This window comes from Nannobrachium achirus, assembly GCF_963921795.1.
Source record: "Nannobrachium achirus genome assembly, chromosome: 9".
NCBI lineage: Eukaryota > Metazoa > Chordata > Actinopteri > Myctophiformes > Myctophidae > Nannobrachium > Nannobrachium achirus.
In genome coordinates this window covers 42266705-42292576 of record NC_137818.1, presented here as the reverse complement: position 1 = coordinate 42292576, position 25872 = coordinate 42266705, and the positions used below count along the sequence as shown (strand labels likewise).

The 25872-nt window shown below is 43.6% G+C and overlaps 2 protein-coding genes across 2 annotated transcripts; both read left to right on the top strand.

The window, feature by feature from the left end:
* Positions 1 to 233: 233 nt before the first annotated feature.
* On the top strand, positions 234 to 15828 carry slco4a1 (solute carrier organic anion transporter family, member 4A1; the record flags this gene model as incomplete). The annotated part of the gene is made up of 11 exons (XM_080733155.1): positions 234 to 1092; positions 3566 to 3656; positions 4763 to 4884; positions 6288 to 6399; positions 7348 to 7502; positions 9078 to 9369; positions 10518 to 10680; positions 11759 to 11934; positions 12656 to 12720; positions 14879 to 15027; positions 15649 to 15828. The coding sequence occupies 11 exons, from the start codon at positions 234 to 236 to the stop codon at positions 15826 to 15828; spliced, it is 2364 nt and encodes a 787-aa protein (XP_080589281.1).
* Positions 15829 to 20254: 4426 nt separating this feature from the next.
* Positions 20255 to 21316, top strand: LOC308290864 (tetratricopeptide repeat protein 4-like; the record flags this gene model as incomplete). The annotated part of the gene is made up of 1 exon (XM_080732776.1): positions 20255 to 21316. One exon carries the CDS (start codon positions 20255 to 20257, stop codon positions 21314 to 21316), a length of 1062 nt encoding a protein of 353 aa, XP_080588902.1.
* Positions 21317 to 25872: the final 4556 nt, after the last annotated feature.

Here is a 25872-nt window from a genome sequence, read left to right as displayed (position 1 = left end):
ACCTGCACCACAGTGTCAGATTCCACACATGGGACGCGCAACATGATCCGGGATTAGGTCGATTTAAGCCCAAGAACGTCCAAAAGGCTACACTGAGTTCCAAATTTAGCCCCAACTGACTATAGGCCTGTTCTGGCTCAACTCCTGAAAAACAGCCGGGCTCTTCCCACCTCTGCACTGTCTCTGTGTCACAGGACACTCCCTCCCCCCTCCACGTGTCCCTCAGTGGGGCCATGCCGGTCCTGCTGAATGCCGATGCCTCCTTCAGCTCCATGCAGGAGCTCCTGGACCTCCAGGACTGCCCCCTCAGCCAGGGTCCTCCCTTGGACAACCCCAGCCCTGTGGACTCGCAGTCGGCCAGTCCCGCAGGCTCGGGCCCCAGGAGCCCGGTAAGTCCAACAGCCAATGGCCCCGTGCAACCCATCATTTTCACCGGGGCCTCTACGGTCCCAGAGCAGCTGTATGGGGCAAAGACTAACCCGATCCCCTATGGCGCCGGGGCTCCCATGGGGTTGAATCTGCTCTCGGCTAACTCTGCCGAGGAGCTGTGCGGCTGGGGGGCCCTGACGCCCAAGGCCATCCAGGCGTTCAACACCCCACGCTGGGTCCTGTTCTTCCTGTGCGTGGCCTCCTTCCTGCAGGGCATGATCATCAATGGCTTCATCAACACGGTGGTCACCTCCATCGAGCGGCGCTTCGACCTGCGCAGCTACCAGGCCGGCCTCATCGCCAGCTCCTACGACATCGCCGCCTGCGTGTGCCTGGCGTTCGTCAGCTACTTCGGCGGTACGGGACACAAGCCCCGCTGGCTGGGCTGGGGGGTGCTGGTCATGGCACTGGGGTCCCTGGTGTTCGCCCTGCCCCACTTCACCACTCCCCCCTACCAGGTCAGGTCGCCCGAGCACACAGGAATGTGCTCGTCCAACCGCACCAGCCCGTGCCTCGATAAGGAGGGCGGGGGACAGTCCAGCTATCGCTTCGTGTTCATGCTCGGACAGTTTCTGCACGGCTTTGGCGCTACCCCTCTGTACACGTTAGGGGTCACATACCTGGATGAGAATGTCAAGAACAACTATGCACCGGTTTATATAGGTGAGTCACACACTCTGGAGCTCGTCACCATTTGTCTTCTGAAACTGCTCATCTGATCTGCACATTAGCTAATGACTCACATCCGTGTTAACCTTCAAGTAATACTATGTAATACTACACTGTAAAGAGTCCGAGTTGAAGTAACACTCTGTGTGTGCGTGTGTGTGTGCGTGCATGCAGGCCCGTCGTACAGATTTTTGGGAGGGGGGTCAAGATCAAAGACCTGGGCCCCCCTCCACGTGGACTTTTTTCAAAAAAATGCAGTTTTTTTACGGGAAATTATTCATTTTTAAAGTAAAAAAAACTGTTTAAAAACAGTTCTACACGACGGCAGAACCGTTTAGGCTTAATATAATAGGGTTTATATAAAGCATGATGTCTTAATCTTACCTTGGGAGAAAGTTCAACAGGGGGCCCCCCACCGCAGGGCCCCTTCTTTCCGGGAGGGGGGACAACAGTACCCCCCCCCCCCCCCCCCCCCCCCCCCCCCAATCGGCGGCCCTGTGTGCATGCGTGCGTGTTCACTTCTGACTCCAGGAACAGTATCATGGTGTTAATATCCTGGTGTGTATTCTTATTACAGGGTGGCAGTACAAAAAAAAAGAAGCCTGTGTCTTTAACTTATCATGCAGCATAAAAACTGATCCTTACAATCCTTAATCATTCATGTATTTGGATTTCTTACTCACAATGCAGACTTACAGTAAATACATCCATCTACTTGTGCACTAAGGTTTGTACTGTCTCACCACCATGTGGATGCATGTGTGTTCATGGGTGAATTATGAATGATGAATACCACATTATTCAGTGAGATGACACATCAACCACGCAGGGGCGTCATTTCAATATATATTTTTTTTCCACAGGACACATTGCTTCATTGAACAATGTGATGTGTTAAATTTAGGTTTATTGTTAGTTCAGTGAGTAATAACTCACTGAAAGCAACCACTTAAATGGACACGGCACTCACAGGGTTTACTGTAAACACACACACACACAGACACACACCCACACACACACACACACACACACACACACACACACACACACACACACACACACACACACACACACACACTGGTTGAACTGTAAACCTTTCCCTTTAATACTGTGCCCATGGTAATTTATGTTGTGAGTGTGCATGTGTGCTCACCTAAACAAGTAAGTTCACAATGGAGTTCCTTTGTATAAAAGTTCCCATATGTTAGGCCATAAGGAGAACCCTTGTGTTAATTATTATTATTACGTTGTTTTTACTTTGGTACGATACTAATGAATAAGACGTTCAGTTAAATACACATACACAAAGGTTCACACACACATTTCAGTTAAATAAAGCAATATATAATAAAATACTTTTGTTTCGATGAGCCATAGTGCTTTTAATTAAAAGGGGGGAAAGAAATTAAAACCATAAAACATGTTCATAAATGTCTTGACGATCAAACTTTTAAGCTGCCAACACCAATGAGGTCAAGCTTCCTCCACAATCCTGCCTGGTCACTTTGATGCTATCATTTTCCTCTTCTGTCCAGCGCTCTCCCTCTGAACATCAATATGTCTTGTACTCCATGGCCTTGAGCAGACGCGTGCACACATAGACATCGAAGGGGGCTTGAGCCACTGCCCTTTTATTCGTCTGTAAAAAGTGCCCTCTCTAGACCATGAATGCAGTTTCTACTATGGTGAAAGAATTGCAAACGCCCTCTTTCCATGCCATACCTGAAGGCAGCGTTCAAGAGAATTGCCTTCTTCAAACTCTCCTGAACTTGAATGCAGCATCTTATGTTGAAATAATTGCCCTCGCTGTCCAGAAATCTTCACCACATCTCCAGTATTGCCTTTTTTATGCTTAGTTTAGTGTGTTATGAAGTAGCGAAAATAGCCGACCTCCAAGCTCACAACGCGGCGCGCTGCTGCGACGTGCTGCTGCGACGTGCTGCTGCGATGTGCTGCTGCGACGCGCTGCTGCGACGCGCTGTGAGCTTGGAGGTCGGCTATTTTCAATATTTTCACCACAAGGCCCTTTTAGAAATCTCAGCCCCTGCCTCTCTAACACTCTCTGCACGTCCCTGGCCTTGAGTTAAGCCTGTCCTACTTTGTCCCCCTTTCAGAAAGCCATATCAGTAATCAAAGAGGATTGCCAACTCCCAAGAGTACAGCCCAATGAATGAGCTGACCCAGACCACCCCACACACACCCATAACCTCCCCCCCCCCCCCCCCCCCCCCCCCCCCCACACACACACACACACACAACTCTTTCGCAAGCTTGCTCACTCGGCTCCTCCGTCCTTTACTTTATTGATCGGAGGGGAGAAGAAGGTAATCCCTGGGAACGCGTCTCGGTGAACAATGGAATCCTTTTAACCCCCCAGGACAGGAAGTATAGGCAGTAGGAAACAGGAAGTTACAGTAGACAGTCAGTCAGGCCCAGCTCTGTGATGCTGTGCTTTCTCTCTCTCTAGGGATCTTCTACACAGCAGCCATTGTGGGTCCAGCCGCAGGTTACCTGCTGGGGGGATACTTCCTCACCATCTACACAGAGATTGGCCAGAAGTAAGTCTCTCTTGCAATGGAATGGAATACTGTGTTGATGTTGCCTTAGACCCGCTAACCTTTCACTGATTGTATGTTTATGAGTGAGTGATATATATCGTCGTTGTCGGGTGGAAACCTTGTATGTCCAAAACTGTTTGTTTTGTATTTATCATTTAAAAAATCAACTAAACTAGTGAAAACAGCCGATCTACAAGCACACAACGCCTCACACCGTGAGGCGTTGTGTGCTTGTAGATCTGCTGTTTTCACTACTTTTGTGCGACAGCCTTGTATGATGAAGCAGGGCTTTACTTTGCGAAAAAAAATACACATTTTAAACTTGGAGATACGAGGTTTCTGCCCGATAGTGACGATATAAACCCTCTTCATTCTTGATGGACAGATGTGCCGTTAGTATTCAGTATTCAGGCCTACTGCTTTTTTCTTGAACATATCCTGCAAATGCATTTTTTTCCCACAGGTTTCTTTCCCTTTTTTGCCTTTCTATGTTTTTATGGAGAATGGAGTGTATTTTTGAAGAAACTCGCAAATGACAAGAAAATACTCCGTTCCCATTGAAAAGCAGAATCCACCTTCATAGTAACCTCGCATCACCAGGCTTTCTGGGGGAAAGCCTGGTATTCGTTTACTAAACAGGTCGTTTGATCCGGTCTAGCCCGGATGACATCCTACGTCATTTTGTAGTCAAAACGGACTACACTTTGGCCGGAACTACCAAACCGGAATCAGTTTTAACCCAAAACAAAACAACTTGCACATGCGCTAACTACTTGCGCATGCGCTAACTGGGTTAAAACTGATTCCGGTTTGGTAATTCCGGCCAAAGTGTAGTCCGTTTTGACTACAAAATAACGTAGGGTGTCATCCGGTCCAGACCGGATCAAAAGCCCGAAATTGGAAGCGATCCCAGGCTTCCTTAATAGGTAGATCTAAACTTCGAAGTCAGAGAAGGTCATAAAAATAGCAAAAATATCAGATCTACAAGTTCAATGTTCTGCAAATCCACTGAAAATCTACTGTCTTGCTAATGGCAGGACGTGTGACGTTTTTAAATGGCACATCTGTACTGTGCTTTATCCATTAATGCATTCTTGTGTCTGCAGGACAGAGATAACTCCAGAGAATCCATTGTGGGTGGGGGCCTGGTGGATTGGCTTCCTAGCAGGAGGGGCTGCATCGTTGATCATTGCTTTCCCCATCCTGGGCTACCCAAGACAACTACCAGGTATTAACCTAAAATAGTATTATAAATGTTTTTGCAGCGGGACACCGTCTACAACTTCGTATAAATCAGGCTTCACACACTGTGTAGATGAAGTATAATTCATCCACCATTCATTATAATATCTAAGCTAAAACGGTGAAGGAAGAGGGTTCAGACAAGAAACATCAATCATTTGCAGAACTTGTGCATACTTTACACCTTTGCGCGCCCAATAGAGCGGGTGAAGGCCTATATTGAATCTTTGTGAGATCTTTAAAAAACACATTGGCGATACTGAACAAGCATGCAAACTTTTAAAACTTGGTCTTGGAGGAACACTTTCCAGATTTTTTTTGGATTTCAGCAAAAGAGTTTGTTATAGTTATGTAATCTAATGAGTTTGTTATAAAATAGGACCCGTTCCAACAACCTTGGCATATGCTAAGCTACAGCTAAAAGCTTAAAACAAAATCCAAAAATATTTCTTTGAACATAAATGGGGAAATTACACAAGAGAAAACCAGTATCTGTAGCCAATGATCTTGTGGATGTAAGCTTCCAAAAGCCCAAATGATTTTGAACTGGCCAGAACTTTTCCTCATTATAATAAAGGTAGCAAGGTTGAAAAATATAATTATAGGCATGTGTCCAAAACTGTCCATTCTTAAAATGATATCTAACTCACTCGCAATGGCATTAGTTCAATGCCATTATGATTAAGCATGTAAAAACATAACTATTGAAAAACATGCTTAAGACCCACCTTGTCACTGTAGCAAATTCCTATAGTTTATTTTGTGTTGTGTGGGTTATGTGTATGTATGTATGTGTTTAGTTTTGTGACTGACTGACTGACAGTGTGACTGAGTTCTTGTAGTCCTAGCATAGTCTTGTCCAACCGGCTATGGCTATGTTTTTTTATTTTGACTCTGTCTTTTCTCTTTCTTCGGACTGCAACCCGGGCCAGTGTAATAACTCGATGGGGGCACACTACAAATCGTGAACCTATGAACCTACATACAGTGTGCTATACAGTGTAGGGCTAAGCGCATCAAAACTAAATTACAGACATCTCAGAATAAGCTGTGTGAATGTGTCTGTCAGTTGAGTCAGGCAGTTGAAGGTGGGTCTTACCAATTGAATAGCCCAATGACTGTTCCCAGATACTGATTCAAATTATTTGTATTTTGTTAGGGATATTCCTTGATATTCCAGTACAGCCAGTGCAACCGATTGTGTGCTCTGTCCTTGATTCTACAAATGTTACATTTCATTTGTACGCTTAGTTAAATCAACACTGGATTTTACTGGGTACTTTTAGACTGCATCAGGAAAAAGCACCCTTTTGTACTCTGCAGTTTTAGAATGGAATTGGAATCGATTTTGCTGTAAACTGCATTTTTTTTTTTTTGCCTCCATTACAGGCTCTCAGAAGTATGTGGCCATGAGGGTTTCTGAAGCCCACCAGCTGAAAGATGGCAGCCATACCACCGCCTCAGACCCTCAGTTTGGCAAATCAGTCAAGGACATGCCCAGGTAGGATGCTCAACCTGCAGACAGAACAGTACACGGTACAATCTACATTCTACAGCAATGGTCTTCAACAGGGGGTCCTCAGAGTTACTACAGGGGGTCCTCCAAATCTTTGTGTGACTGTAACGTGTTTTCTCATTTTTTATATTAACCACTTGAATTCTAGCGTCCATATTCTGAGAACTTTAGCCAAAAATAGCAGATCTACAAGTGTGAGCTTGTAGATCAACACTTTTTGGCAAAGATGTTTGTTATAGAGGGTAAAAAGAGCAGACTAAGTACAGAGTGTCAAGTTATGCATTGACGGTTCAAGTGGTGGTGAAAAAACACAAATTGACATGAAACCAAAATACAATGATGATTGCGCTGTCAAACAATGAAACGATATGGAATCTGTGAAGAGGTTGTGGGGGTCCCTGCTTCATCTCTCTCAACTAAGGGGTCCTTGGCCTGAAAACGTTGAAGACCCCTGTCCTAAACCCCTCACTCTTTACATTCAACACTCTGTTTACAAATGTGTGTTTACTATGATGACTTACAAATGCAACTGGGAAACAGCTCCATGGCAACAGGGGATTACAGCTCCTGTAGGCAGCAAGGCAGTAATCACATCACATTACATAACATGGACATATCTTAGTGACTGCCACACTAAAGTGTTTATCTGTTCTGGATTAGAAACATCTCCAAAGGGGGTGGTCCTTATAGCAGGGATTACTTTATCCTGGTTTAATTAACAAAATAAATTGAGGATTAGCATATTCAATTTGCTCATCCTGTTTTTTATACACATGAAAATCCGATGTGTTTATCTAACTGTGAATGTGTAAAAAAAAGAGTCACTTAAGATGTCATATTAAATTAAAACCTTCACTCTTACTTGTTTGTTTTTTCTCTCTCTCTCTCTCTCTCTCTCTCTCTCTCTCTCTCTCTCTCTCTCTCTCTCTCCAGATCTGTTCTTCTACTGTTAAAGAACCCTACCTTCCTCTTTCTGTGCCTGGCCGGAGCCACAGAAGCCACTCTCATCGCTGGCATGTCCACCTTTGGTCCCAAGTTCCTAGAGGCCCAGTTCAATCTCAGTGCATCCGAAGCTGCCACGTGGTTTGGTGAGAGACATGTACCGTAAAAGTCAACATAGTATTGCACAATACTGTACTGCAGGGTTACTCAAATACAGTAGTAGAACCGAGTTACAGTAATGAAATGTGATGCCTCAACTCTTACAACTCCATGTGCTAGTCAGGGTGGGGGGGGGGGGGGGGGGGGGGTCCCCAGTATTTTGGGGGGTCACAGCCTGAAAAGGTTGAGAACCAGTGATTCAAGCCCCCTTTCCACTGCAGCTTTAGCACCACTCTACATGACACTACACCACACCACACCGCACCACATTAAAACATCTTAATTTTCCATTACACAAAAGTACCCCTATCTGTAAGAAACAAATTGACCCTTTTAACTGTGATTATAATACACTATAAATTATTGCGACCGTAGGTCGCATTTACTACCAAAACCTCCACGGGCTGTCTGTCTGTCAGTGAGTGAGTCCGTCACACTTTTGCCCTATCTCCACAACCGTTGCCCCCATCCATGCCAAGTTTTGCACACACACTCCTTGACTGCCAAACTACAACCTCCAAGGACCCCCGGAGCCCCAGGGACCCCCAGGTCCCTGGGGGACCCCCAGATGTAAAAAATGACCAAATGTGCTCACACGTCACACGTCACACTTTTTCCCTGCTTATATCTCCGCACCCGTTGACCCGATCCATGCCAGATTTTACACACACACTCCTTGCCTGCCAAACTACAACCTCCAAGGACCCCCGGGGGGGACCCCCAGATGTAAAAAATGACCAAATGTGCAAAAATGACCAAATGACCACCCCAACGGGGCTGCCCTCGGGGAATTCCCGGGGACCACCGACTCCTGGTGCTCCAGAACGGATGCAAAAGTGGCGGCGCCCCCAGTGGAGGACCCCCTGCCACTGCAGCGCACATAAAATGCCGTAACTCGGGCTAGGAGCGTCCGGGAGAGCCGGGGCCGGTACCTATTTGTCCGCCAAGGCAACGCGGAGACCCCACCCCTCATTTCTCACATGGCCCTATTCTAGCGCCAACTTCAGGCTGATTTTTAAAACACATTTTTGGACACTGCTCCTACAGTTTTTGCCCTAAAATCACGAATATCACTACACAGCATGTCTACACTCATGTCATCAACATGGATCAGGAAGATTTGGGAAAAACAAATTTTTGCCCTATTTGTGGAGATAAGCCACCTACGGTCGCTTATCTCCCGATTAGGGAGTCTTACTGGTTATAATGTATTACTATGATAATTATAATACACTATAATAGATTACAACAGTGATTATAACACAATAGAATCTATTATCATGTATTACAACTATATCCTGGTGGTCTAAATGAAAAGTCAGTGAGTGATCAGTCATTACGAAGTGTTTGGCCCTGTTTGACCTCGTTCAGACCTACTCTGGATTGGATACTTTTTAGTACCTCGTTTAGTACCACTTTCACACCACTCTACCCAGGTCCTTGTAGTGGAAAACCATGCACAAGTGGGCGGTGTGGAGTGGTGTGGTGTTGGGCCATGTCAGTGGAAAAGGGGCTTTAGAGGTTAAGAGCCTGCTTCACCCAGAGTTTCTCCCCCAACACAGGGTACATGGTGGTGCCAGCGGGCGGAGGTGGAACCTTCCTGGGTGGCTACATCGTGAAGCGAATGAACCTGCGTTGCAGAGGCATCATCCGCTTCTGCATGGTGTGTGCCATGATCAGCCTGCTGGCTATCTTCATCTTCCTCATCCACTGCCCCAACTTGCCGATGGCCGGCGTCACGGCACCCTACCACGGCACCCTGGTACAGAACCAGCGACCAGACCAGTATCCTGGCAACACTGACCAGAGCAAGGACCTGTACGACCAGCCCAGAAACCTACGCCTGCGAAACAGGTGCGGCTCCCATGTCATGGACACTATTTTCTTCTAGGTATTTTTGCTCCATTACAGGGGTTCCCCACCTGGGCTCAGGGCCCCCTATGGGGCAGTGGCCAAGATCAGAACAGAGTCCTGAGAATATTATTTCCTGCAACAGGCCGGGTACCGGTGGACACGCGTTTGGCGGGTGAAAACGGGCGGAAAATATACTATTATAAGTTTGCGGGGACGGGACGGCGGTAAGGAAATAAACGCGGGCGGGTAATATTTTATTGCGAAAATCAGAGAGCACTGTTTCCGCCCAAACAACGACACCTCACAGTAGAAGCAGGACGCACACTACACACAACCACAGCATGCAAACAAAGTGGATGTTCTTCACTACAGCGTGAATTGCATTAGTAGATAAAAGGCTATTTAAAATAACTACGTAGCAGCCGACCTGGCGTTTATGTAGGCTAATATAAATATAATTATTGCGTTGCGCGTATTGCACGTTGTAAAAATTGGACGTGTGCAGGACTCTGGATCAGAAGGCCTCGTCTGTTTGGATGTAGTGCAAAATATTAAACATGGCGCACAAAATCTTCACTAACATATCGTCGTTGTCGGGTGGAAACCTTGTATGTCCAAAACCGTTTGTTTTGTATTTATCATTTTTTAAATGATTTAAACTAGTGAAAACAGTCGATCTACAAGCACACAACGCCTCGCACCGCGAGGCGTTGTGTGCTTGTAGATCAGCTGTTTTCACTACTTTGGTGCGATGGCCTTGTATGATGAAGCAGTGCTTTACTTTGCGAAGATTTTACTAATGTGAAACTTGGATACAAGGTTTCTGCCGACAGTGACGATATCTGGGTCATTATATTTATATTGTCAAACATAGCACAAAGAGAAAAAAAAGAGAAAAGAAAAGGAGCATCTCCACATCATTATATAGAACATAGCATACATTAATCATTACATAATTACACAGAAGTGAGTTCCTACAGGATAAATCAGGCATGATACACTTCATCCCACTTTGAGGACTGTTTAATGCTGCACATGTTTCTCTTCATTCCTTTCTCCCTCGGTTGTGTCTTTCTTTAAAACTCTCTCGGTCAATTTCACTGACTCCCCTTTTCAACGTGTTCCTCCCTTCCTGTCCCTGTCTCCAGCTCCTCCCTGGATATCACCCTGACCGTGGGCTGTAACGCAGGCTGTAGCTGCCTCCGAGAGCTGTATAATCCTGTGTGTGGGACGGACGGTGTCATGTATTACTCTCCCTGCCATGCCGGCTGCAGCGCAGTCAACCGCACTGAGCTCTCAACGGGCAGACAGGTGCAGCAAAAGCCCTTCCCGGGGCAAAGATCTTGAAGGTTTTGTCTCCAAAAGGATATATGTCAGGCATTTGATATAATATATGGTTATATGGTCGGACTTTCTTCTTGTACGTTCTAAGAGGAAAAGTGGTAGTTTGAGTTAGTGAATTGTTACTGAGTAACTAAGGATCAAGTCAATGAATGCCATACTTGCCATAGTGTTGTTGGTATTTTTGGAGATGAATGACACTGGGACCATCGTTTTTTTGTCATGGACCAAATAAGGCATACAGAGATTATAGCAGGCCGTCAACCTTAAAGTAATATTCTCAAACATAAATGAAGGCAGACCATTTAAACACAACAGTAAGGTTCCTAATTAGACCCTTTCAGGGCTGGATGCATGCCTCAGCCAATCTGTTTGTCCCTGTCATCCTAACAAAAGGTAATGCACTCCGGAGTCCGTGAAGCAGCTAATCTGCCAGATTGGTGTGACTTCTAGTCCTTCAGCCAATGCTGGTTCTCTGCCTAATGCAGATGCCTTAATTCTGAAACCAGGGGTATTCAACTAGATTAGGCAGGGGGAACAATTGTAAAAATTGCAAATAGCCTACATTTTATTCTTAGGTTAATTGTTGATCAAACGTTAACAAGATTTCGGTTAACGGTTATGAAAAACATTCAAAATAGTCATCCATATGCCATTGTTATTGTACAACCATCCAATAATGATGTATTATATTACAATAATTACAACAAGTTCCCCAGGAGCAAGAGTTGGCCCGCCAGTTGAATGTACGATACGTTATCTTTGGTTCAACTGATATGTCAGCCTTCCTTTCCTGGAAGGTTTACCCAGTTTACCCAGTTTAGTTGGTAATGGAAGTTTGTTCTGACCACCTTCTTCCCTATGTTAAAAAAATAAACATTAACTAAGTCCTATATTTCCTATATATTTTTTTCTTTTTCTTTTTTATAGTGATGTCAAGTAGGAAGAGGTTAAATATAGAAGTACTACATTTAAAACATTATTACTGGAATTTCCTTTATTACTATAAGCAGTGAGTGCATGTCTCTCTATCTGTGTGTTACTACAGGTGTACTCTGGGTGCAGCTGTGTGCTGGGCAACGTGACCCGGGGTGAGGAGGGCATGGCGCTGGCAGGGAAGTGCTCTAGCACCTGCCAACATATGCCAACCTTCCTCTCCTTCCTCTTCATCATCATCAGCTTCACCTTCCTCTGTAGCATCCCAGCACTCACTGCCACACTCAGGTAGGTGGGGAACGGAAACCCTCCAAACAGCCAAATGTGATTTTACTATATGGTAGGGGTACATAACGGGTACACATTATTATGTATCATTATTTTATGCTTAAACTATTGAAAAATAGCAGATATACAAGCTCACAGCGCGGCACCGAGTGCTATTTTTGAAAAATCTTGAAAATTAGAATTTTGACCCGATTCTTTGGAATCCTTCTAAGGTTTTTTTGAAAAACCTATGTTTCTATGTCAGCAACCTGGCTAGCCATCGTCAAAGAAAAGGTCCTTTTCACTTAAATGGAGTTCAGTTAGTCTGTTCTTGAGAGACTACTATGTCAGTGGTTCTCAGACTTTTTCATGTGAAGGACCCCCAAAATTATATTCATTTGGCCACGGACCCCCATCTCAAAATATTTAGTTCCAGGGACCACCCAGAAGAAAAATTTGAGTTACAAACGTTCGCTTTGAAAATACATATATTCAAAGATTTGCACACATTTTCACGACTTTTTCAAAAATAGTAGATCTACAAGTATATCTGCTATTTTTCAATAGCTAAAGCATTCAATAATTCTAGGCCTAAATGGGTTAAAGAAAAGGTCTGGCATGTTTAGTCCATTGACTGTGGGAGTGAGAGAATGTTCAACTAGTTGCAATAAGGTTTCACAGCATTAACAACAGCATGTTAGTAGAGTATGTGTCCGACATGTACATCTCTTGCCCTCTTTAGGTGTGTGCCAGACAGTCAGAGGTCTTTCGGACTTGGCATCCAGTGGATTGTGGTGCGCTCACTGGGTAGGCCAAATGTTTCCCTTTCCTGCTGTAGATGCGCACAGAATGTGAAATATCTATCTGTCTGTCTGTCTGTCTCTGTGTTGCCACGGTAGCTGGTGTTACACGGTGTTTGGAATACACAATTTCATGACTTGCCCAATGATAACACTGTTTAAGTTTTAATTCTAAAAGGAGATGGTCTGAGGAATGAGTATAAGCAGAAGAAAGAGAAGTTATGCCAAGTGTACCCAAAAGATTAGAAAGGTAGAAGAGGCGCATATTAACCAGAAACATGGTCAGAGCATCAAGGACATCTCCGGCAGAAACCTTTCTCAGTCTGCCGCTCTGCACAGAGCGGAATGAGTTGGTTGCAGAAACTTTTGGTAATTCCCCTGAAACCGAGGAGGAAGACGCCCCGGTAGCTCATGTCTTCCACAACAAATAATCGAAATCTGCAAAGTAACTTGTTACTAAAGCTTACAAATAATGTCACCATGACATTACACCATGGATGAGTAACACAGGGTCATGGCAATATTACAGTAAGTGTGGCAATAAGAGTTGTGGGGAGGATGGAGTGACATCCAAGGTTCTAATTATGTGCCCACAAATGAGGAAGTGCTGGACTATCAACCAAGCATACACATATGGAATGTTCTAGGAGTCTAGTCATTATATGCCACATGCTGATATTCCTGTTCCAAAGTCAGCTGACCTCATCAAGACAGGGTCACCATTACCAAAACAGCCAAACGGATGATCCTCTAGTCTAGCAGCTAGTTACTAAATGACTAAATGACCTGGTGGTGACCTATGATGACAGGTCAATGTTGTCAAACTTGCATCATTCACTGGGAAGTTGGAGGTCAAGAAATAGTACCGAGAAAGGGTGTTTGAACTGTACCGGATTTCCTGGTTGAGTCATCATTATTAGGAAATGTCCCCATATAATCGCCTGTGTGTGCTTGTGTGTCAACATGGCACTCATACAATCAGTAATATATCAGTTAACATGAGTTTAATTTGGAATGTTGGATAAAGTAAGAGAACGGATTCAACAGTGAGATAGTGAGTAACAGTGAGATAGAAATAGGTCAGTAAAATTTCAGTTTATGACCGTTAAAGGAGTAGTTCACCCCCAAAATGACTTTTTTTCTATTGATTAGTCACGCCATGGAGACTAGAGTTCAATAATATTTTTAGTTTTTGTCGCATTCCTAAGACAAAAATGTGATAACAATAAATTTACCCCCATTCGTTCCGGATTGGGACCCGTTTCGAAACGGGTACCCATCCGGAATCAATGGGGGTAAATTTACTCTAATCAATTTTTTGTCTTAGGAATGTGACAAATATTATTGAACTCTACTCTCCATGGCGTGACTAATCAATAGAAAAAAAGTCATTTTGGGGGTGAACTACTCCTTTAAGGGCTTGATATAATTTGTTGGGCTTAGTATCTTCAGCTTCATTTACTTCATCGGTTGACGGTTGACAGAAATCGGTTGACATTTGTTTTACTTTTCACAAAGGCTTTTTATCCGCTCTGAGTTGATAAACTCATAATCTGTCTACTTGAATGGGCCAATGCAGGAGTGTGGAGTAGAGTAGACACCTACTGGTTGACAACGGTAATGAAATTAGTTAAATCAGACCACACACAAACTGAAGTAAAGCAGACCATGCTCATCCAGTGTTGCTGTTATACCATTTATTATTGGCAGGAGTTTATTAGTTGGTGGAAACATTGACAAATTGTGGCACCCTACTTCCTCTCTGTCTGTCTGTCTGTCTGTCTGTCTGTCTGTCTGTCTGTCTGTCTGTCTGTCTGTCTGTCTGTCTGTCTGTCTGTCTGTCTGAGGTATATAACTTGTTTTACCATGGTAATAGTAAATGTCATGCCGTGTAGGGCTGTCACGATTAGGACATTTTACATGACATTAATTGTCACTCAAATAATTGCGATTAACGATTTCATCGTGTTTTTGTCGTTGACAATTACATTTCTGTTTGGCTTTTAGGCTTTGAAGTTGCACATGGTAGATATGACACATAAGACATAACCTAAATATACAAAGAAATTACTGACATAATTGCAATTAGACGATTATGTAATAATTGTGACAGCCCTAATCCTGTGTCCAATAACCCTGTCTAATACATGTTGTTTGGCCTACAGGTGGTATCCCCGGACCAATAGCCTTTGGTTCAGTGATTGATCTGTCCTGCTTGCTGTGGCAGGACCAGTGTGGAGAGCAGGGCTCCTGTTACCTCTACCACAACTCTGCCATGAGCCGGTACACACTAATAGCCGGCATTATATATAAGGTAATAACAGACTAACAGCAGTGGCGTCAGTTCAGAAAAAGCTAAGGTGTATTGCACGCGCGCCTTCGCGCACATGCAAGACACCAGTCATGTTGCCATACCTTAGCAACAGGCATGATACATTTATTTTAAGAAGTACATTCTATTTTTTCCCCCGTTTCTACGGTTTCTTGGGCTGAATATGGCAGCCTGGAATGGTTGTTCAAGTGCAGCTAACCTTGTCATGTTAGTAAACGTGCCACAATTAACAATAATGAATTGCACCTGTGCAGCTGACCTGCGGAACCTGGGAATATACCATTTTGTCAAGATGGGGAGAATACAAGTGTGGAGAATATAATTATAATACCTTGTTAAACTGACCATTTTGTAAAATGTTGCATTTGTCGTTATTTTACTGTAATTTAAAGCGGTGCGAGGCGTTGTGTGCTTGTAGATCGGCTGTACTATACTTAATAGTACTATACTTTACTTAATAGTACTATACTTAATAAATTTGAGGCAAATACAAAACAAACGGTTTTGGACATACAAGGTTTCCACCCGACAACGACGATATACTGCTACTACTACTCAGTTTAATCCCTGCCTTGCCTTTCATTCCCCCTATGCCTGCGACAGTGTCTGGGGACGTTCTTCTTCCTGTTGGCCAGCGTGCTGTACCAGCCTCCTCCGGAGTCCCCTCAGAGCAGCTGCGAGAGCACGGACCACGGGGCAGGGGATGGCGGAGGGGGCGTTGGTGACCTGCCCATCAAAGACCTGCCTCAGGACGGCATCATCGCCAACATCCACGCCAGGTGATGACCCTGGAAGACAGACTGCTGACTGGCTGCTGACTTTGTGTGCATGCGATAAGAGCGTATAGCGACTGATTCTTGAATGCGTGGGTGGTTGGGCGGGCGGTTGCGTGTGCGTGCGCTTGTGGGCAGGGTCCTTTCTCTATATACCGATGGCCTGTGTCAACAATACAATCCCCCCCCCCCAAAAAAAACAACAACAAAAAAAACTAAAAACACAGACATCATGGACTCACACACACAGACACATACAAACAACTGCCCAACAAAACTTTGCTCATAAATCATCATGTATGTCCATGTGCATGCGCGCGGGTTTGACTTGCACACATTTCTATGTCGATGGAAAGCATTTCCACGGGAACCCCTCGCAAAACAAGCAATTTGGAATGTATGTTTGATGAGGAATGAGACCAGTTCGATGGCATTCTTCTTTTTTTTTCTAGTCAACGACTACAGTCAGTGTGTTCACTGTATTATGCCACATGTATGAAGCATTTTTAATGTTGAAAAAGGCATTTCCTGTGTTTTCCTGTTATTCCTTCTGTTGTGTCCCTGGTAGGATGGCTGCACTACTTTATTTTGTATCTGTGATCTTGTACACAAAGTGCTCAGTGCCACTATTTAACGGGTAAACCAGGTCATTTCCATATCATATAGTATATCATATTTTAAACATACAGTAAGAGCACTTATGGGAATATGTTAGGTGAATAAAAAAATAATTCACGACAGCAGCACAAATATATTTTAACAAGGAAAGATCATGTGTATTTTTTGTAGGTCAGATTTATATAACCTACTGTACCATTGGAGTTCAATTGTTACAAAACAGAGAGGAGAAACGATTATGGCCCAGTGCTTTTCCCGATAAAACAGATACAGTATAGTACACACTATACAGTAGATTAATCTGTTTTTGTATGCCTGATTTGATGCCAGAATTCTCTGGCTTCTACACAGTTCCTAGCTGCACTTTAACTGATAGCACTGATATCTTAAAACATAACGTGCAACACGAGAAAGAAAGATGTCATGAAAAGTGCATGTAAAGTTGGACCAGTACATGTGCAGTATAAGATGACGGCAATGTTATCTGGACCTCATAATTGTAGCGCAGGCTATGGATGTGCCAAAGCAGCTTTGCTCGAAAATGTTATTTCCATCTTATTTATGTACCAATAATTTATTTATAATCAGATTAACAGCACTTTTTTTTCCTGCATTCATTTGATGTGTTCAAGACCTATGGGAAGATATAAAGAGTATAAAGAGTATTAGTGGACAATCTACAGCAAGGGTTCCCAAACTTTTCAGGCAGCAACCTCCCAAAATAATCATATTTGAACTGGTATTAAATTGTAACTTAGAAATGTGCAGATACCCTTTATACACTAGTGTATGTTGGTTTCATTACTGTTGAGAGAGAAAACACTGTTGCACATTAAGCTAATTATCTGGGGATCCCCGACCCCCAGTTTGGGAACCACTGCTCGACAGTAAAGGCCTGTCCATACTGTCTCCGACCACTGAACTTATCGTCGGAAAGGTCCAGTTCAACTACAAAATGACGTCACTCTCAACTTCTGAAAAGCATAGAGCATCGCAGTTGAAGCCCCACCCCGTCTTCACTCTGGTGTCGGAAGCGTTTTCCCCATTCATTTATTCCATAGACATTTCATAAAGTATTTATTTAAACGTTTTTAAGCCTTGGACAAAGCCACCTCGGCTGGAGAGGAATCGTGACAATATCCATTTTTTTTAATGCAACAATTAATGAGAAAGCTGAAAAAGGGCAGGGTACAAGACTGTGTACATCATTATTTTTAAAATTGTGGAAACTACACTCCCAGAATGCATTGCGAATGACACTTGTTTCCTGAAATATAGCCCTTAAATCACGCTCAGTTTAGTTATCCAGGCCAGCATATGGCCTGACATGTAGTGATTTTCATCTCTGTGGACGCTCTTATCGTCATCTTTAACACAGTGCATCATATTTGTAAAAGAAAGAAACTCGCTCACGGAGTTCTGCTGAAGTGCAATAATCTGCCGGGGAGACAGGGAGCAGTAGCTACTTCCGCGGTAACCGCAAGATATGTGAAAGAAGAAGAAGCTAGACCAATCACCGACGTCGATTTCACCGGATGTACATGTTTAGCAGTATGGGAAATGCAGTTCTTCTCCGTGCGATCTTGATTAAAACGTGTTTTTACTCAAACTAGAGTGATTGCATACATATTCGGGGGTTCTACAGGAACACATAGAACCATTTTACAACCACCAGCCTAGTGGTAAGTGTACATTGAATTGCTACGACTTTGTCCTATGGTAAAAAAAAAACCCTATGGTAAAAATTAATGGCCAGCTTGCTTCCGACACCTCACTGCGATGCATGCTCTATTACTCCAAATTTGAGTTCGGAAAGCTGCACGTCAGAAAAGTCCGGTGGTCCGAGACAGTATGGACAGGCCTTAAGACGTGCTCGCCAACTCTCCAACCTGTCTGTCATTGTTGTTTATGTGTTAAATCTGATTATATGTAGCCTGGTGTCATGAACTTCCTTGCGAGACCCTCTATTCCTTGCGTGTTGGCTGGCATTCATTTTGAGGCTGGTCTTTTCCATGTGAGTGTGTAAATGCAGTCCATGTACATGTATTATTCAATGACTCCCCCAAGCTTTGGAAAACTGTAAAATTGTTTCTTTTAGTTTTTGTTGAATTCAAATTGGAAGATTTTTTTATGAGATGTTTCTGAACATGTCGTGTTTTTCTAAAAACAAAAGTTGAACCGCAAATGAATTTGTGTTGTGAATTGTCTGTGAAGCGTGTGTGTGAAGCGTGTGTTTGTGTTTGTGTATGCGTGTAGATGTGCGTGTGCATGTGTGTGTGTGAGCGAGCAGCCGAGCACTGGCAGTATTTTAAATACTGTACATGTATTTCAAATACATTCAGTATTTTGTTTTGTATTTTGTCATTTGTATTTGGCTGTGACAGAAACAATTACATACATTTTGTATTCAAGATACTTTCAGATCTTGTATTTTCCGTTTTAAATACAGAAAATACATTTATTATTATGTAATTTTAGTCTCAAATTGACACATTTTAAACATTTACACAGCTTTATACTGCGAAATAAATAAATAATAACACAACGTGAGACGTCACTTGTACTCTGTCTCTGATTGGCTTACCCACCCTCAGAACAAATTCAACCACAAATGAGAGGCAGATCAGGGTGGGTCTTGAGACAGACTTCATATCACGTTCCCTCGATTAGTGAAGGAAGCCTAAAAAAAAGCTGTGTAAATTAGTTTACTTTTGTTTCTTTACTTATACGTTTATCTGGACAGTGCATATTAAATTAATTAACAAGACACATTATAAAATACACCGGATTTAGCAAGAATGCTTATTTCCTTCCGTATAGTCCCATCATTGCTGCATAACCCGGCCATAAATGGTCAGACAAGCCTACAGTATGTGTCATTATCCTGGTCAGTAGATATCCTGTTGTCACTATCCTGTTGTCAGTGTCCTGGTTCAGTCAGTATCCTTGTCAGTATCATAGTCCTGGTGTCAGTTTCCTTCCGATTTATGACACTAGGGGTCATGGTTGAGCCATGTTGAAAACTTAGAATGCATTATATACTGTCATGTTATTGCATTATAGAGTGGGCTGTTTGTGACTACAACATAATCTGTACTGCTATGGGGCCAAGACCTTGATGCTCACAGTAAAGCAAGAAATGGCCCTGGGTGGCACCTACACAGAATGCTATGAATGGCACTTGATGTCACATGGGCGGACACGGACCACAGCAGAAGCCAGCCACAGACGAGCAGCTGCAGGGAGAGAAGGATGAGACTGTCTGGGCAGTGTGTCAGGCACCCGGAACTTGCCCAAAATTTAGAGAATCTAGAGGTTCTCATATTTAGAGTTCGTGCCACTATGCGGCCAATATGCCCATATATGAGGCCTACAGAGGCCACATGAGCAAATCGCCATTGTTAGGCAGTGGTTGTGCCCATATTTGGACATGTTACATGTCCATGTTACATGTATGTTGTTTTTTTTGTGACATGAGATTTTTTTGTGAAAATCTCCATATGTGCGACGTCCATCGACCCCATGTCCACCCACAAGGCCATTTTAATCTATTAGTATCTCATAGATACATCATGTCATTATTACGTCATAGACAACTGATGTCACAGGCTGGCCACAAACATGAATCTACACTGTTTCCATATGGCTGCATGTAGAGATTCATTCATTGCCGTGTTCTACACTACACAAGATATACTGCCTATAAGTGCTTCCAGAAACCGTTATCTGAAAGAAAGGTGAGAAAGAAGTATTGGGATTGATGTAAAATGGTCCCATCAGCACTGCAGGATGATAGTGATGATTGCTGGGACAAATTAATGGATAATTTCAAGACTCATAAATACAAAAATGCTTTTAGCGAAAGCAACTGGGAAGAGGAGTTTGATAGAGTACCCATGTTCATGAAAACAGCCCCTCAAGCTATGATTCATGATCAGGCAATGAGTCTTAAAGATGAAGGGAATGCTTATTTCAAAGAGAAGAACTACCAAAAGGCAATAGTTTCCTACACAGCAGGTTTGAAGAACTGCGGTGACCAAGATATCAACACTGTCCTTCTCACGAACAGGGCTGCAGCACACTTTCACCTCGGTAATATGCGCTCTGCGCTGAATGACGCAACCTCAGCGAAGAAGATTAAACCAGACCATCTCAAAGCATTAGCCAGAGGTGCTCAGTGTTGCATGGAACTACGGCACTTTGCGGAGGCCATCCAGTGGTGTGACGCTGGACTTGAGGCCCATCCCGCTGACAAGAAGCTGCAGGAGATGAGAACAGCAGCGGACAAACAGAAGAGGGCCGTAGAGAGAGATGCCAGGAAGGACAAGGTGAAGGAAAAGAAGGAGCAGAGTAAGAAAGAGGATCTGCTGACTGCTATAAAGAAGCGAGGCATCAAGCTCCTCCAAGCTGACAACAAGCATCATGAGCATGACTCAGAAGACAGAGACCCCACAGGGACCATGGCAGAGCTGACTCCGGATGGCCTCAGCTCCCAAGAGGCCACAGGGGTGCAGGTGGTCCTAGATGAGCAGGGCGCCCTGCACTGGCCGGTGCTTTTCCTCTACCCAGAACACCAACAGAGTGACTTAATTTCAGCCTTCTGTGAAAGCTCTTGTTTCTTAGACCACCTGGCAGCTATGTTTGGAGAGGAACTTCCACCTTGGGACTCTGACCAGAAATACCACCCCCAAAGTCTACAGCTTTTCTTAGAAGATCATGAGAAGGAGACTTTATACCAAGTTGACCCAGAGACGTCACTTTTGAGAGCGTTGCAGCACAAAAGGTGTTTTGTCAAGGCAGGCACTCCCAGCTTCATTGTACTGGTGAAAGGGTCATCATTCTGCAAGCACTTTTTAACAGGAAAGGTGGTAAAGAGATAGTAATCTCTTTACCTTTTGCCCATCAAAGAAAGGCAAGATTACTCATTGTGTTGCAATGTCCCTAATTATTTTCACATGTCATCGATGTATGATAAAAAATCACACCTGTGTGACGTGAGCGGTGCAAACACGACCCACGCCTCCCACCCCTGAACCCGCCTCCCACTCTTACTGATTGGGTAGGCACGAGGACCAATGAAATTGAATGCTTCCCACATTGAATGCTGAACATATATTAATATGTCAGACTTTAGCAGTTAATTCAGTGTACTTTTTCTGTAACCCTCAAGCCCCAAAGGTCCATTGAGTACAAAGGACCTTTTCCTGAAAACATTTTTTGAGCTGAATCGAATGTCAGTCTGATTATATTCATTGTGCCATGCGGATCACTAGATGGCCCCAAACTCCAATATGCATCTTGCACCTGTTGTCCTCAGCTTTCAGCAGACAATCTTCTCTTAGCTAAATGAACATCACGGTTGTGTATATAGGAGGCAAAGTGCAACTATGAAACTATGAATTGAATTGTATGTTGCGTCATTCAAGAAATAGATACGTACTGAATAGAGGCTCCTGCTGCTTCTGCTTGAATACCATCCCATGAATACATCTGAGTTCAGTACATTCAGCCTACTAGCAACCTAAACAATCCATCTTCCCATTTCCACCTATGGAAACTACAGTAGATGGTATTTTATTAACTTGGGCACTCCGAGGGAGCTCAGTTTCCAAGGCAACAATCTGAATATCCTGTTTGTTGGATATTTGAGGAAGACGTGATAAAGACCTGGCCTTGAGCTCTCGTCAGGAATAATGGGTGAATGTAAACACATTTACAAGCGATGACATTTTCTGTCAACATATGCCTGACTCTCACTCTCCATAATGGTGTAGCCTACACTTTCCGGGATAGAAAACATCAGTACCATACATCAAAACAAGAAGTAGCGTGCCATAATATCCAACACAACACAATACAAACTCCCATCATGCCTGGCCCCGCACGTCGTTAAATAATGTCACCTGCTGTCTCGTTTCAACGTGTTTAAGACTTAGAGTACAGTGAATGTTTCAAAGTTTATCGAGGATTATGAGTGTCGAACTGAGAACTGTAATGCATAATCTTTGCACAAAGCGTTGTGAGCTTATATATCTTAAACTGTAGCTTATATTATATATCTGCTACTTTCAGCATACAACGTGATGATGGAGTGCTTGGCCCAGCCGCCCAAACAAGTGCACTTTCTTTCCAAAAGTCAAAGATGCTACAACAACGCCTCTCATTTTAGCTGTCAGCATTATGATGCTTCCTCTCGCACACGGTAGAACTCTATCATTCTGCTCCCTTGAGGAGCATCTGACCTTTAAGAGTATGCAAACAGCTATTACACCACCAGGATTTCAAATTAAAAATATTTTAGTCAATCTAGCCACACACCACCACATGCTGTTGTTTCTTTGTTAGCAACTGTCAAAACGGGTGTTTTTGAGAAAAAATGTCTATACTCAAGAGACAAATGAGAAGATAGTTAATGTCTATATGTCTATCAAGAGACAAATTGCATTGTGTGTGTGTGTGTGTGTGTGTGTGTGTGTGTGTGTGTGTGTGTGTGTGTGTGTGTGTGTGTGTGTGTGTGTGTGTGTGTGTGTGTGTGTGTGTGTGTGTGTGTGTGTGTGTGCGCGCGCGTGCGTGCGTGCGCGCATGTGTGTCAGGCAGCAAGGGTTCTTCTCTCCATAGACATAAAGGTCTATGTAGACATCTCAGATTCTGGGGCATATAATCTGCGGGCACCTTATTGGTAAGTTAAGTTCATAAGAGCTTGGAACTCGGCAGAACTCCACTATAACTTAAAACTATAAATAATAAATTGAGGCTTCACCACAAGGCCAAACTCTAAATTACAGCATCAACACGGCAAAAAAATAGAAATGAAATAAACCTGGATAGCATGATGAGGATGTTAGATTGAAAAGGCAATTATGCAATGTGGCCTGCAAATTTCATGTATATTGTCTTTATTGTATATTGTATATTTCAGTGACTAGCGACAGAACTGTTTTGTGACAATTGTTACTTGGATTAATAGATAAAAGTATTTTGGTATGACAATATGTATTTTCGATGTAACCAATATATCAGTTTACTGGATCCATAACTTCATGTCTGCCATTTGCAACAAACATAACTGAAAATCGGTTGAAAATTCAGGGAGTTAAGATGATTTTAATAGACTGCCTGCTTCAATGGACATAAATTAAATGGACATAAATTAATGCATTTATTTATGTCCATTGAAGCAGGTGGTCTCGAATTGAGAGCTCGGCTAGCTTCCACTCCACTTCCACTGGCGGCCGCAGAGACAGGTCGCTCCAATGAACTGTTGCGGCCAATGAGGTATCTACGTTTCTATAATTATGTTTCTATAAATCTTTCTATACCTTGTGGCAATATCCAATCCTGCTATCACAGTATCCTGGTGTCAGTATAATGGTCACTATCCTTGTGTAGTTGTGTTAGTATCCTGGTGTCTGTGAAGTCCAGGCATAGAGGAAGCTTTGTGTATGATTGTGCATTGGTCTCGTGCCATAGTTCTTCATGTCTTGCTTTCGATAATAACATGGTCACTCTGTCTGGACTTTTTAATGTATTTCACCCCTCTCTGAGTGTAGCCTACTTGAGGCATACTCAAAGTGTGCTGACCACATTTCTATCCATTTCCCATTGACAAGTCATGGGGCTGTTAAGTCTGACATCATTTTGTAGGCAGAGGAGCACTGTCTGTGGCAAAAATGTTATTTTGACAAAAATGTCCACCGCAAGCCAGCATGACGGTGACCTCTCTGTTTCAATAGCCTTCCATCTCTCTCCACACTACATTCCTGCACCTCAGAGAAATGCAGACTACATAATACTGCATAAATAGCAACCTTAAGCAACGCTACGGCAACGGCAGATGACAACGGTAACCGGAAATGATCCGCGCTCGATAGATTAACCTGACGCAGCCGTCTCTACTACGGCAGAAGGTCCCTTCCCACGTAGTGCCTACTCTGTCTGCTGCGTGTACGCGTCACCATGGGAACCAAAGCGTACAGTGAAAGGGGTGGGAACCCGTCGCCGCCAAGGCTTTGCTTAACCATTCTGATCGCTACTGCGATTGCGTCTTAGCAGCCGTAGTCCGCCTGGCGTTGCCGTCCGGAAAATCATCTAGCTTAAAGTCGCTAATCTTAAAGACCAGTCCCTATCCCTCCCTCCGCTCGTCTCTTCCACTGTCGATCCATCCCGTACCCCAATCACTCGTCTACCTTTTCTCACACTTCCTCGTTTTGCTCGCACCTCCACTCATTTCGATCAAACAGTGCAAGTCACTGTTTGATCGATAATTAGACATAGTACAGTAATATACCCTGAGATACAAGGTTTGTCAAGTTACACCAGAGCCCCCCAAGCCACAGACAGCAGGTGTGTCCTGGTTGGAACGAAATGGAGTGTCAAAACGTAATGCCACCTGTTGCATGATGAACACTCCACCCGTCTCTGCATCTCTCAAGTTCTCCCTCACCTGCTCTTATGTGTCACATACTGACTGTCTCTGCTCTTTGAAAACACACTTGTGTGAGCATATAGACACACAAAGAAATCCCCACGGGAACAAATGAGTCTCTTGTGTTGTTTTCCGAAGACAGTGTTTGACTAATCAGGGCTTTCTTTTGTTCTGCTGTGATGGGTAAAGCCTTCCCTGAAAGCAGTCTCATTTGATATGCTTATCAGCATCCACACGCTCCATCAAGCCATACGCTATGACTTGACAAACACAATGGCTCATTTAGGTTGAAGGATTGCCACACATGTTTGACATATGTGTCAAATAAACCATGCATTGAGGGTTGATAAAGGCTGTGTGTGTGTGTGTGTGTGTGTGTGTGTGTGTGTGTGTGTGTGTGTGTGTGTGTGTGTGTGTGTGTGTGTGTGTGTGTGTGTGTGTGTGTGTGTGTGTGTGTGTGTGTGTGTGTGTGTGTGTGTGTGTGTGTGTGTGTGTGTGTGTGTGTGTGTGTGTGTGTGTGTGTGTCATGGGACATGGCAGTGGCACAGAAACACATACATTAGTTATGTTTGTCATCTCCTCCAGGCCTATAGGAGGGAGGAGGGAGGTTATGTTTTCCGTGCACGTCACAACCCGGCCTGTTGGCCCATGACAAAAAGGAAGAAGACACACAGTTGGTTTAAAAAGTACAATGTAAATTAACTCAGACAGAATGGCATGGAGTAGCGTCAGCAATGTAGGATTGTAGGAATGTGTAGTACCGTAAATGTAGTGTGCGGTGTTGAACCAACACCAAAGGCTAAGATTTCATATTTCTTCAGCCCTCTTCCATATGGAGCCAAGCGTTATTGCCCGATATGTACAAATGGGATCATGTTTTAAATGCAAAACCCACATTTTCCATTAATACAGTATGCATTGCCAGACTTGGAATTGCTTGGAATGAAACAAACTATTAAAACAATATTGGTCTCTACTAACTGTCCTCAGGACACAGTACATTCTCTTGTT